The 13,827-nt window shown below is 43.4% G+C and overlaps 1 protein-coding gene across 5 annotated transcripts in view; it reads left to right on the top strand.

Moving 5' to 3' along the window:
- The window catches only part of KIAA2012 (KIAA2012 ortholog), an 88,393-nt gene that overhangs the window by 59,776 nt on the left and 14,790 nt on the right, over positions 1 to 13,827 (top strand). For 3 of the 5 annotated variants that reach the window (XM_075608603.1, XM_075608602.1, XM_075608605.1), the window contains exons 13-18: positions 4,293 to 4,414; positions 4,677 to 4,724; positions 8,644 to 8,715; positions 10,145 to 10,216; positions 10,614 to 10,721; positions 11,055 to 11,127. In XM_075608603.1, coding sequence (XP_075464718.1) covers positions 4,293 to 4,414; positions 4,677 to 4,724; positions 8,644 to 8,715; positions 10,145 to 10,216; positions 10,614 to 10,721; positions 11,055 to 11,127 — 495 coding nt within the window. The remainder of the gene's footprint in view (positions 1 to 4,292; positions 4,415 to 4,676; positions 4,725 to 8,643; positions 8,716 to 10,144; positions 10,217 to 10,613; positions 10,722 to 11,054; positions 11,128 to 13,827) is intronic. The other 2 variants (XM_075608604.1, XM_075608606.1) reach the window with 1 other exon arrangement.

Genomic DNA, 13,827 nt, shown 5'->3' with positions numbered 1-13,827 from the left:
TCGAGATGGTTGTGCCAAGGATTAACACCGTTTAGTCATTTTGGGCCTACGTATCATAAGACCTTCAAATGTAAGTGAATAAAAACAAATAATATTAAAGATATACATGTTTTCTAATCATTTCAAACAAAAACCCTCCAAATACCATAATTCTACTTTTTTTTTTTTTTTTTTAATCTTGTTTTAAGTATCCTTCGAATTCATACAACATCCATTTTATTCATGTGAGCAAAAATATGCCTTCCTTGGCGAAATAATGGCAGCGGTAACCCCTTGAGAACCGTGTTTCTTTGCCCGCCTGGCGCTCGAGGGGTTAAATTGCAGAAGAGAATGGGTTGTGACAGATAAAGCTCTCTCTTTATTCGGTATCCGGGAGTATTACAGATAGATAGCGGAGCCGTGTGTAGTGGAGTGGTTGGGAATACTCCTTGATAAAGTGTTTTTAACACGAAACGCGTAGGAGGGTGAGTGCCTCCACTTTTTTAGATGGATCAATAAAGGCATATTTTTAATACTACTTGTTTGGGACCCACTTTTGGCTGTTGCGCCAGAATCACCTTTTTTCTCAGATTTACCCATCTTATTTGTGACACAGTCATTAACACTATAGGCTTTTATTTTTGTAGAGGCTTGTGGGTGTGCTTGTTTTTCTTCCCTTTAATACTTCATTGTCCATTAGACATTATCGAGTAACAGTTATTTCGCAGACATGCATTGGAACAACGTTACAACTTCCTCATGTGACGTGACATACTGATATGTCACAATTACTATATTGTTTTGCATTTTAAGCTGCAGACCTAGCAATATCCTACATGTGTGTTTTGTTTAATAAATCAGTTCTGTACTATCATTAAATACTTGTAGCATTTAAAAAATAAAAAAAAACAACTCTGAACGGTATTTTTAATGTAGCATTATTTTTTTTTTTTTAACTGAATGACTATTATAATGCAACAAATATTTTTTGTTTCTATAGCAACCATTTACAAAGTCGCATCCCCTTCCGCTTCTGAAACAGGCTCTGGTACACCCCTTTTTGAGTCATGCCCTCTCTCTAGCAGTGCACCATTTGTATCTAGTGACTGCCTGGTCACATGATCTTCCCCACAGAACTTTGTATCTTTGGTCCTCTTCTGCTGCACTGACAGCTATTTAGTGATCCCTCGAGCCGAATTTACGCCGATCGATCGGCAACTTACATAATTACTTATCATTGTGTGGATTGTATTGATGCACATATTAAAGGGAAACATTTTAAATAATAAAAAAAAATAACGCCAGCTTGGACTGCTGCTTTAAGGTGCAATCTCTCCTATAAGTTATTTTTTTTAGGGACCCCTCTGTCTGCATATTACCTATTACATTATTCATATCACCATGATTATATTGCAACACGTTAACATTATCCACTAAAATGTCTTACAAAGCATTCACACTATCCAGGGACATGGAAAGATATTACGGTCCATATTTACTAAATGGTGCTATGTTATGCTGAATAGGCCATGAGGGCTGGACAAGAAAGCTCTGTGGTAATGTAACTGCCTTTGAAGTGGGTGCACCCAATTTGAATCCCAGTCTGAGCTCTCCCTTTGACCTTGGGTAAGTCACTTCATCTCCCTGCGCCTCAGGCACCAAAAATAGATTGTGAGCTCTACGGGGCAGGGAATCGCTGTTCCTGCAAAATCCTATGTAGATTGGCAGGGCTATATAAAAAAATTAAATAGGAATATATTATGAAATCTGGCCCTGAGTGCATCATGTATTGACTGAAGTTAAACACCAGCTGGGTGGGGGAAAGGAGGGCACACAGCACCATAAGCATAATTTAGAGCAGGGGTGGGCAGCTCCATCCCTCAAGGGCCACCACAGGTCAGGTTTTCAGGATAACCCTGCTTCAGCACAGGTGGCTCAATCAGTGGCTCAGTAAACGAATTAGTGGCACCGTGACGAACCCCCTAAGTTTTGTTGATGCACAAAACATAGGGAGAAAAGGGACTTGTCAAAAGGACGCAAGAAGCAGGCACCGGCTCTCGAATGAGGCCCTCCCACTTCAAAGACAGTGACACTTGTGGCCTGCTGCGCACTCCAGTGCAGCCATGTTGTGTGACCCTCCCCTAGAAGCAGGATGGGTTTCTCAGCCTGGAGCCTGCCTGTCTGTGCAGCTTCTCTCAGACTCCGAGAGAGGTCGAGCAGCAGCTGCCTCTCGTCACATAACAGCTTTCTGTCTGAACAGTGCAGCGCCACAGCTCCCACATCTTACTGTATAGCAACTCCTAGTTGCTAACTGGGGCCGCACCCTTAAGCCTCCACTACACACCCGGGGCTGGGATGTTAAATAATAAACGGGGAAAAGGAAACCTTTGACAAGATATCAATCATCAGGTTGTGCAGCGTCAGTAAATAATGGGCTGCATCATAGGAAACGCTGCCGTTTTCTTACCGGGGCGCTACAGCAAAGGATAAAGAATCCCCCTACTTGTTCTCAAAGGAAGCAGGGGGTCTCCGGGAGCTGAACCACATTCATTTCTGCTCCGGGAGACACCCTGGTTCTTGAGCTGTTTGCCGGGGAAGGACCCGCCGGTACTGTCCCCTCCAGGGGAAACCAGATGGAGGCTTAAATCTCCCGGGGTTACATGGGCCAATAGGACGCCGCGATACATGACGTCGCAGCTTCCTATTGGCTCGCTTGACGTGGGGGCTTTAAACTTCCATGAAGTACCGGCGGCAGCTTCTCCGATAAGTATCTCAGGGTGTCCCCGGAGCGGAAATGGTCGTGGTTCTGCATCGAGGACACCCTGCATTCTCTATATGTAAAGGAAACAAAAGTGGGGGTGGGAGGGCAGAGGGGGTTTCTTTTTTCTTGGCTACGGGGGGGGGGGGGATCCCACAGAGTTCAATCCCACTGCTGCTATTTTTAAGTACCCCCCAGTAGTCGCTAAATTAACCCTTAATGCTCCCGGATAAGAATACTCGTCCAAAAGAACAATATGGCATCCTGGGCCACAGCTGTTTTCTACCGGTGGCCACCGCGGGCGTATTTGTTGGGCGTCTTTGCAATTAACTGCAAAAACATTTACGTTATTAATAATAATAATAATAGCATGTTCTTGTATAGCGCTGCTAGTTTTATGTAGCGCTTTACAGAGACATTTTGCAGGCACAGGTCCCTGCCCCGTGGAGCTTACAATCTATGTTTTGGTGCCTGAGGCACAGGGAGATAAAGTGACCTGCCCAAGGTCACAAGGAGCCGACTCCGGGAATTTAACCAGGTTCCCCTGCCTCAAACTCTCAGTGCCAGTCTGTGGTTTTTTTTATACTCACTGAGCCACTCCCTCTCCCTACGTTAATTTTTACCGGCAACCAATGGGGTGTTTGGTGTTGGGAGCATCACTGTTGAGCTCTATGGGACCCCCAGATCTTTGAAGGTAGGGGGTGTCGATTGCTGCCTTATTACATTTAAAAAGCATGTTGATCACTTGTTGCTCAGTTGTGTCACAGTTCCACCTAGTGGCACAAGTTGAGCAGTGCAAGATGAAGGTATTCCATTCCTTCTGTGTTGACTTGCATGCTTCAATCTGGTGACTGCTGTAGGTAGGATACATAGAACTTGCACTATTGCCTGCTTGGCTATCTCTTCTAACCTTAATCCCAGTGCATTCTAGTATTAGAGAGAGGGCAATGACTGGATCTCAATGGGTCTCTAGGAATAGTCCTGTACCTCTATGGATCATGTTGATGTGCAAATCCATACTCCACTTGTGATAGTATAGAGCCGGTTGGCAATACTGGCCCTTGAGGTTCAGGAGTGATGTTCTGTTGGATGTATTGGATGTGTTTATTTGTAATGGTTGTCTGAAAGTTACTACAGTGCAAGTCTGGTACTATTTGCATGTTGTATAGTTTCAACACATCTCGTTTTTACATTCACAATGAGTTCTTCAATGCGATCATGATTTAGCTTGAGAATAAGGAGTCTTCTTGCAAAAAGAGGAGTATCTAGGAATGGTCTATTGATTTATACTGGAATAGCCCAATAATCACATTGCCAGATCCCTGTGACTTTGGGCAAATCACACCATCTCCCTGTCGTTGAAATTAACGCTCTGCTGGGGGGTGACTGGTTATGCCTATAAAACGCTAAGCACAACACTACTTCAATGAGACTTTGCGGGTGACTTTGTACGGAGTGGCCACTCGGGCCGTTTTCGGATAAAAATCCTTATTGATTTTAGGCAAAAATGGCCCAACTGGCTGCTTCGGACTATACAGAATATGGTCTGTTTCAGGAGCTGATGGATCAAACTCATCATCTCTCAACATCCCCAGAAACGCTGAGGAGGCATCGACCACGTCACAGCACAGGAAAGAGAAGGTACCAACAAAAAGTCCCCTTTTACAAATAACAAAGGTACATTTGAATGCTATTTTCCTACTGCTGCGAGAACCGATAATGTTTTCACTTTGCAGGCAGGTGTGGTGTATTGACTACAGTGTTCGATTCAGTTCCAGTGTCTGTGACTGCTATGAGATCTCTTCTTGGTGTGTGTGTGTGTGTGTGTGTGTGTGTGTGTGTGTGTGTGTGTGCGGTGTGTGTGTGCGGTGTGTGTGTGCGGTGTGTGCGATGTGTGCGATGTGTGTATTCAAGCAATTTTTAATCATTCTTATTGCAGAAAAGACACCAGAATCTCACCAAGCCAAATCTGCATGAGGATGATTCAGTGAGTATATTGATTCTAGAAAGTATATGCTGTCAAGTTGCGGCTTTTATTTGCTAGTTTTAACAAGGAGAGCTGTTTGAAGTCTGGCCATGAAAATATAAATTAAATTCCCAGAATTCTTTGTGTTCAACTTCACGCTTCAAATTAGAAATAAGAGGTGGCTTATAATTAAGTGTGTCTGCTACGTTTTTACTGCACTGTGCAGTGTAAACATACCTAGCAGTATTGAGTATTTAGACACCTTTGATTACAAATCCTTGTTTTTCTAAAAATGTAATGTGTTAGAATTTTTTGGGGGGCTGAAACGCAAAATATTTTTTATAGGAGAAAAGCAGGCCTTTGAAAAGACTTACAATGTCTCTGACATAGCATGAAAAAGAAACAAATGACTGTAGAAAACTTGAACAGAGGTTTTGATTCAACAGTTAAATCAACCCAAAATTTGTATTTGAAATCAAATAAGAGAGACCTTTATGTAGTAAAAGGATGTTCTTTTAAAGAAGCAGCCCATGCTGACAGCTGGATTTTTTTTGTTTTTTCCCCCTATCTCTTCTTGCCCTTTCCAACGCTGTTTTTATTGTTAAAATCGAATGCTCCGTTCAGAAGATAGTGTTTGAAATGTCAAGCGTTCGGGAGGTTAAAATGGAGTCCTCGCCAAAGCCCAGTGCCGTCTAAATGTTACCATGCAAACCTCAGAGGCTACAGAATACGAAAAGCATGCTTTTAACACTACATTGTGGGGATTTTAAAGGAGGGGCAATATACTAACATTATATGAGTTAAACTCGGTGGGAAATTTCTGCTTTAAGAGCTTTGCTGCTCTCGATTTTGATCTCCTACAAACTAAGTATTGCTGCTTTCCATCCCCTCCCCTGCCCTTCCTGGCACTATGACCACTGCGGTTCAGTGGAGGTGGAGATGAAAGAGCATATCCAAAAGCCCAAGCAGACACCTCTGAGCTCCGAGCGCCTCTCTCATCTCCTGTATGATCTGACTCCCTGCTGGGAAGACCATGCACTATTTATGAATGCACTTTTTGAATATTTACTACCTTGCAAAGTATTCCAGCCCTGAAAGTGCCCAGGTTTGGTGTAGCTGAGAAACAGAAACCCAGTGGCTGACTCCACACTTCAGAAGCCTGTGTTAGAAAGGGGAGAATGAACCACTGGGATGCATTGTTCATCCCTTCCTGCACTCAACTGTACTCACACACATTGAGCAGCTAAAGGAAGGTTTCTAAAATGGTATTCCCTTGTTCGATGCTGTTTTCTGGGGGCGGGTAAAACATGGCTACTGTTTATAAAGAGAGAGGGAAAAAAGCAAATTTTCAGTGTCTATTTAATAAATGTTTCTCAAATTACATAACTTTTAAAGTGCTGAATATTATGATTATATAGACTTTTTGTTCCCCATTTATTCCATTGACTTTTTTCCCCAAGCGATTGTAAGGTCCATGTGGAGAAACTGGGGCACATTTACTAATCAATGCTATTTCCTTGCCCGGCTCTAAAGGAGTTAGCATCGAGTTGTATATTTATACATGGCTGTGCTCAATCTCTCACACCTGGTCAGGGTGCTGGGTACGGGCAGGCTGGGCGTGGATATGCAGATAGGATAAGGATGGGCGCCAGGATCTTTTATATAGTACAAACAAGAACTTTATTCACATCCGTTTATAATGCCATAGAATAGACAGACCTCACTTCGGACATTAACTGGTGTCAAACAATATGGTTTCTCTGTGCTTGTTCCCCTGGTAACTCTCACTCCTACGGTGAGGAGCTACTTATGCTTATTTCCCTTAGTATTATCTCAGGTGGACCCTTGTTGGGTCACACAATATCCTATGGGATCACGATCCCGTTATGTTGCACAGCATTCTTAGTCTATACTTGTCAAATCAGGTGTTTACTTAGGGCTGTCCGATGGGACCGATTCGATTATGCTCCGGAGCTTCTACTCTGAGAACTCCCTTCAGAGCACATGCTTACTCCTCTTCTGGCCAGAGAACAATCTTGGGCCATTACTATGGGTTTTAACTATATGACACGTTCCTTAACTGAAAACAAAAAATGGTGACAGGAAATCCTTAATACACATAACTATACACTCAAACCTATTTACAGGACTCACAGTGAGGCTTCAGTCTGAACTCTGAGGAACTTGTTTCTAGAACATCAGGCAGAGCTATATATACCTTTCTATCTCCCTATACTGACATTACTGGTTACAAGACATACAAAGGAGGGGCTATCCCTTTCTGCATAGTCACCCTGCATCACCTGGTGGGGAGGGGCGTAACCTGAGTGGTCCCACACAGTTAACCCATTAAGGCTGTTAACCACTTATACTAACTAGTAGTCCCCAAAGGGGGCCTACATTTTATATCTCATGACATTTTTCTTCATAACCTTTGGGTTTGTGACAGCTTGTACTGTAAAGGTGGATGACCTCTCTAGCTAGAACGGGGGAAATAAACATATGATTTGTCTCAGAATAAATCCACCCACCAGATACTCATGAATAGGAGCGATGTGAAGAGTGGAGAGATGTTCACCTCTACAGAGATTGTACAGTTATGTTGAGATGAAGAGACTTGGGTACACATAGATGAAGTGTAGTGGTTAAACCGTTGGTCTTGGATGCATACGCTTATAAGTTCTCAAACAACACACAGAACCCCAGCAAGCTCATTTTAGGAAGCCCTGAGCCCCCACAATATATATATATATATATATATATATATATATATATATATATATATATATATATATATGCAAATATAACTGTATGCTCATCTGCATGTCTTAGGCAGGTCTGCAACCCCGCCTTTCCCCATTATCACCCAGCATACAGCACTTCTACTGCAGCAAGGGATTCTGGGAAATGACATGCAAATGAGCACATAGTGTCACTTTTTGCCTCAATAACCATTTTTAACATGGTTCCCTATAGGCTTAAGCTTGCTGCATGGTCACAGCTTTGAGCACAGCCAGGGTTAAGGTGCATACCCAGAAAATCACCCACAGACAGCTGTTTCGACCTTGATGGGTCTCATCAGTGTGGGGTTGATTTTACTGGGAATATATATATATATATATATTTATATATATATATATATATATATATGTCAAAAAGGAGAGCTACTTGATGTTTCTGTTCTTATACCCAATAAAAAAATGTTTGGACCAAAAAAAAAAAAAAGGAGAGCTACTGACCTGCAAACTGGGTCTGCCATGATGTGACTTGCAGGCTTACGATGCTTTGGCCAAAGTGTTAAACTAAATGACCCTTTTTCAAGAGAATATATAAGTATTTTACTGTGTATTTTTGTCATATTGGATGTAGCATTGGGCTTCTCTGTCGCTTATAAGTTCTGATTAAAACATCGGTCACCTTAACTTACTCAGTGAGCTAATCTTGCCTACTCACATGTAATTTGGTGCTGATATCCTTTTAATTTATGCTACCCTGTGAATTCAAGGACAGAGACTAAAGCATTAATATGAAGTCAATTTAAATCCATTCATTTCTATAGAAGAAAAAATGTGTTATCTAATTTGGCTCATGGGTAGATTGTCTCATCTGGACTGCAGTAAAATAGATAAGATAATAAGATAAGCATTGATATTAATTAACATCATCTTTATGAATGTTCTCAATTTGTGTGTGTTTATTATAGGTATATCTATATGTGTGTACATTTACTTTTTCTTTTCATGTAAAACATAATACAATGTTAACATTACAAATATACTACAGTACAAGGAACCCATCTAAGTGGTGGCTGCACAAAAGCCCATACAGTGTATATATAACGACCTGGGCTGTGGAAAGTCTCTATATAAATACAATATAATATTATTTCACTGAAGCTGATAACAACACTGGAAATTATTAACTAATTTCTCCTGAACAGAAATTCGCACCAGATTCGGAGAAAGCTCTCCCCAGCACAGATGAAGCCACCACTTCTCCCCTTATAATACCGGTATGTTCCTACAGGAAAACTCATATGAAGCAACGAGGGCCGTCTATTGGGAATCCGTTCCTTGTTACCTCTCTGCTAACAAATGTTCTATCCTTAGGCTGCGCTTATAGTGCTGGTAACGGTGACAGCGATGCGACGTCGCGTCAAAACACATGCATTGCCTCCATCGTGTGCGCTTATAGAAAGCGCGGAGCGACGGCTTGGTCTCGATCGCTGGAAGTCATCTCAATTTGATTTTTCCAGCAACAGTAGCCTGACGTCGCCGGCACTATAAGCGTAGCCTTAAAGGTTTATGTCACTGTAAGAGACGTGTGCAGAGGTTCATATAATGGAGACCGATTTGGGTGCAATTATATCTTGGCTTTATTGAGCCTGTTCTTTTATCCAGGCAAAACATAACAAAATAACAAACTCCAATCCCTTTGTAAGGGCTAACTTACTTCCCCAGACCCTATCTGCAGGACTGGAGGGATATTCCCATTACCAGCCTATCACCCCAAAGTCTCAGGACGTACCTTAAGCAGGTGGCCCTCCATGTCAGTCTACGGCAGGTTCCTGGGTCCTCTGTGTTCATGAAATATAGGTTTCTGGGTGTCTGGGTGTCTGGATGTCTTGATCTAAGCCTTTGTGCTCAAGACAGTGTCTGTGTGCAGGCTTCTCTGCTCTCTTTCTGTTATCACAAATGTGAGCTACTGTAAGGAAATCGCTCTCCTGTTTCTCACATCAGGCTTTTAGCAAAGTCCTAATCACCGATGGTATTAGGACGTCATCACAGCTCCTCACGGATGGTGGTTGGGTACACAATTAGTCCATCCAGGGGTACACGTCCATGTGAGAGGCTTTCCGGAGCGAGACGTGCACCCCTGGATGGACTAATCGTGTACCCAACCACCATCCGTGAGGAGCTGTGATGACGTCCTAATACCATCGGTGATTACTTACCAGAGGGTCCCGTTCCAGCCTGGTTCTCCAGTTCCACTGTGTGGTAACGAGTGTGTTAATCCATACACTGTGATTATTCATTTTTCCTGATGTACGCAGAATACTTACCTCATGAATTAGATAAATCATTTTGATATACTTCACTATTGCGGTTGCGCTGTTGTTTTTGTTTTTGGTCCTTTAGAGTAGCACTGCTTAGTAAATACTGCGCATAGTCTTCTGGGGGTAAAAACAGATTTGTTCAAGAAGCACATACAAGTTTGTTACAAACGCTTGGGATTGTGTACTCCATGTTACTGAATTTGCTGTTGTGTGAAAAATATATAAAGGGCAGACAAAGGTTTGTAGGGCAGTAGAGTGCTCCAGAAGTTAGTGGAAGACTCAATTTAAATTCAAAGGGGGCAGAGTGAAGCTCTTGCTGTGAAATAAATGAGAACATGATGAGCTTCTTTGCTAACTCATTGCTCTGGAATTATCTTTTTAACAGGGATCGACACCGTCTTCAGACAGAACGTCTCGGAGCAAAGACCAGCATCCGACTGCAACAGATGAAGAGCTGGTATGTTCCAAGACAAGAAATTATATTTTGTCCTAAGGGTACCCTAACCTTAGCAAGAGATTAAAATAATCGTAAGTGAATGCCAGTAAATTATACATAGATGGTGTTGGTTATCAGGGTGGGGTTCCTTTTTTGAAAGCGAAGAACCACATGTTAGACATACAAATAATGCAAACTGTTATATATACAAACTTGTCCTAAAGCAAAGTAAAGTGACCCGGTAACGCATTATGATGAATTTTAGTTTTATACAAATCTACCAGCCTGAGTTTCTAGAGCTGTAGAATACACCCACAATTACATGGAAACATAGCTCCATGAAAAAGTTTGTGAGCAACTTAAGATTCAGGTGCTAAATTCATCTGTATATCATTCCATTGAACTATTGTCCCAACAGAAACACTCAGGGTCTTCTGGGAGATTTTCACCAAGGAGGGACCAACTGAAAATGTCCACTTTGTTCCAAGACACAGAAGAAATAGTGTCTGGAAGTCTAGATTCAGAGGTGTGTACAAATGCTTCCTGAAACACACATCTTAAAGCCACTTACTCAGCTACTCAACCCAAGTCTAAAGGCAATTCTGTATTTACAAAACACCTTCTGTCTGCCTTCCGATGTGATCATCATGACAGTAACTTATAATAACGCATCAGTAGTTGTGTTTTTGCTGAGCTGTGCTCTTCCTTCCGAAGCATGTTTAAGGTCTAAATTTGAAACGCTATTAAGTCTCTTAAATGTGGAGCCTTTACAGTTTGACATTTGTCTTCCTTGCTCATTGTGGCTTAATTAGGTCTTTAATGTAACGTTTCACGTAAAACTGTGTTTATTGTGAACCAGGAAAGGAGCACTGTTCCACAGGAGAGCAGAAGAGAGAACCAGACTGTCAGACACAGCCAGCAACACAAGACAGGTAATGAAAGATATGCAGAATGGCTTCGAAATGCAGCACCAACAAATGTGTAGCAATGATTGTTACGCTGACAAATTCCCCCATCTTTCACCCACCCAGCCAATGTATTTTCTCACACTCCTCCTTTGTCTACCAACCTCCAGCTTCATAGCAAGAGCCTGTGTTCTAGCACTTTTACTTTGTGAAATGCTCTTCTCCTGTACTTTGCTTATACATTGGAGATATGTGACCGCTTGTCCCATCATGTCCCCTTAGGCCGGGGCCATGGTACAAAATACGCTCATGCTCTCCTTCAAGCAGGCGCTTTTTGGTGTCCTGGCATGAGCGTCAGCGAGCACGCTTGTGAGGCGGGGCGGGAGGCGGGGCTAGCGCGCCACGTCACGGAGCCGACGTCACGGAGCCGACGTCACGGAGTACCATTGGCTTTTGCCGGTCACGTGACCGGCCCTCCGCTTCCCTCAGCGCGAAAAAATTAAATGAATCTGTCGGCTGCAATTCCGCACGCCTCCGCACGCCTGCGGAAGTGTCTACCAAAGCCCCACACATGCCGGATGCAGGAGGTAAATTTCCTGGCTCAGCGCTGTATTTTTTACCATGGCCCCGGCCTTACACGTCTTTCCTTCCACTAATGGTAAATGCCACAGCTGTAGGTTAATGCAGGGGGTTGACATCATATTTAGGCAAATGAGACCGGTATTGTAAATAAGTTAATCATTTTTACTTTTAATGATTCCATAGCAATCAAACGCGTTAAAGTGTTTTTTTACGATATTTGCCCAATCTCTTTTGTGATAAAGACGGTTTTGTTAGCTGCCGCATTTCCAGAGAGATTGTTCCTCCAGGGTCTTCGCCCTCTTTGTTTAGCTAATGAGGGCACTATAATTCATTTAAAAAGATAATGGGAATACAACAGGCACAAGATAACATTCCAACTAAGCAGACACATAGAAAATAGATACTGATTGATTTTTTACACAAGAAGCTAATAAGTGAAAAATTAACTTTAAGGGTAAATAAATATTTCTAAGGCAGCAGATTACATTGATAAATTGTTTTTAAGAGTTTTTTCATTGCTATGCGTGACTGCCCCTTTAAAGCAGCGAATGTTTGTGACTTCTTATGAGGTTTTTCTTTTTAATAAGTTCTGTAGTATTATATAAGTGATTTTTTTGGGGTGGTTTTTTTTCAACTCTTAATGCCGTTTTTAATGAGTTTTAAAGCATCCTTTGATTTCTACAGCAGGTTTAGCCCACCTGCCCAGCAGTGCAAGAGCTTTACAACACTTTCCTGTTTGGGATAATTTGTTGCCAATATTCCCAGCAGTTTGAGCAGTAAACTGTAAGGCAAAGTCCATACAGACTTCAGCCGTGCGGAGGCGCGCGGAGGCGGAGGGAAAGCGGGTGCTTTCCCTGGCCTTAGTTCGCGCGCCGTCCGGGGGCGTGTCGGGGGCGGACCAGTGACGTCACGGAACTGGTTCGCCCTCATTGGGCGAACCGCTCACGTGACAGGCCCTGCGCTCCCGTGAGCGCCAAAACTAAAATTGGATTGTCGGCTACGCTTCCGCGAGCCCCTGCTAAAGCCGCTCTCATTGCGGCTGCAGGGGCTCACTGCCGAGCGTCAGCACGGATCAGCGCCTAAGTGCTGACCATGCCCGTGGCCTAAGGCTGCGTCCCCGCTAGCGCTGAGCGGGCGGTGCTTGGCGAGGTGAAATCTCAGCCTTAGGCCACGGGCATGGTCAGCACTTAGGCGCTGATCCGTGCTGACGCTCGGCAGTGAGCCCCTGCAGCCGCAATGAGAGCGGCTTTAGCAGGGGCTCGCGGAAGCGTAGCCGACAATCCAATTTTAGTTTTGGCGCTCACGGGAGCGCAGGGCCTGTCACGTGAGCGGTTCGCCCAATGAGGGCGAACCAGTTCCGTGACGTCACTGGTCCGCCCCCCGACACGCCCCTGGACGGCGCGCGAACTAAGGCCAGGGAAAGCACCCGCTTTCCCTCAGCCTCCGCGCGCCTCTGCACGGCTGCAACTCCCTGCTCACGCGATGCGCGCCCGCGTATGCGCGGGCACACACGCTCACCGGCGCTCGGCGCTTAGGTAAACAAATTTGTTTAACTTTCTTGTGCGCTCAGCTTCCCCTGCAGCGTCCCCCCCGCGAGCGCTTGCGAAAATTTAAAGGACACCTGGTGCTCATGCTTGGAGAGCTCTCCAAGCATGAGCGCACTCAGCGCCAGCGGGGACAAAGCCTAAGAATGGATAATGTCACTTTAGTAATATAAGGATACATTGTAGCTGCTGAGTTACACCAACTATACAGCCATTATGTTAGGCACACAATCAGGATTTTGACAGGTTGATAACAGGAGCACCAAACGATTGCCAGTTTAGGTAAGAATGTAGAATTATACATTGTCACATGCTTTACATATACAAATAATATATATTTTTTTAAAGTTGGAAAGTAGTATTGCTGCTTTAACAGAAATAGAATCTCACCCATTCTGACCAATATTAGCTGCCTTTTCACATTACACTTTTGCCTCTTAGTCTCAGTGGGATGATCATTTTGGCAAATTATTGATATCGTTTTATGGGGTCTCCCTAGAAAATAGCCGGTGTGAGTTAAATCCTCTGCCTTTTGTCAACTGCATTCATGTTTGATTTTTTTTTTAAAGCAGAAAAGCATATTTCATCCCCGCTGATTATC

The sequence above is a fragment of the Ascaphus truei genome, chromosome 7 (genome assembly GCF_040206685.1).
Source record: "Ascaphus truei isolate aAscTru1 chromosome 7, aAscTru1.hap1, whole genome shotgun sequence".
NCBI lineage: Eukaryota > Metazoa > Chordata > Amphibia > Anura > Ascaphidae > Ascaphus > Ascaphus truei.
Note: the sequence above shows the minus strand (reverse complement) of the source record. Positions and strands in the feature narration are given on the sequence as shown.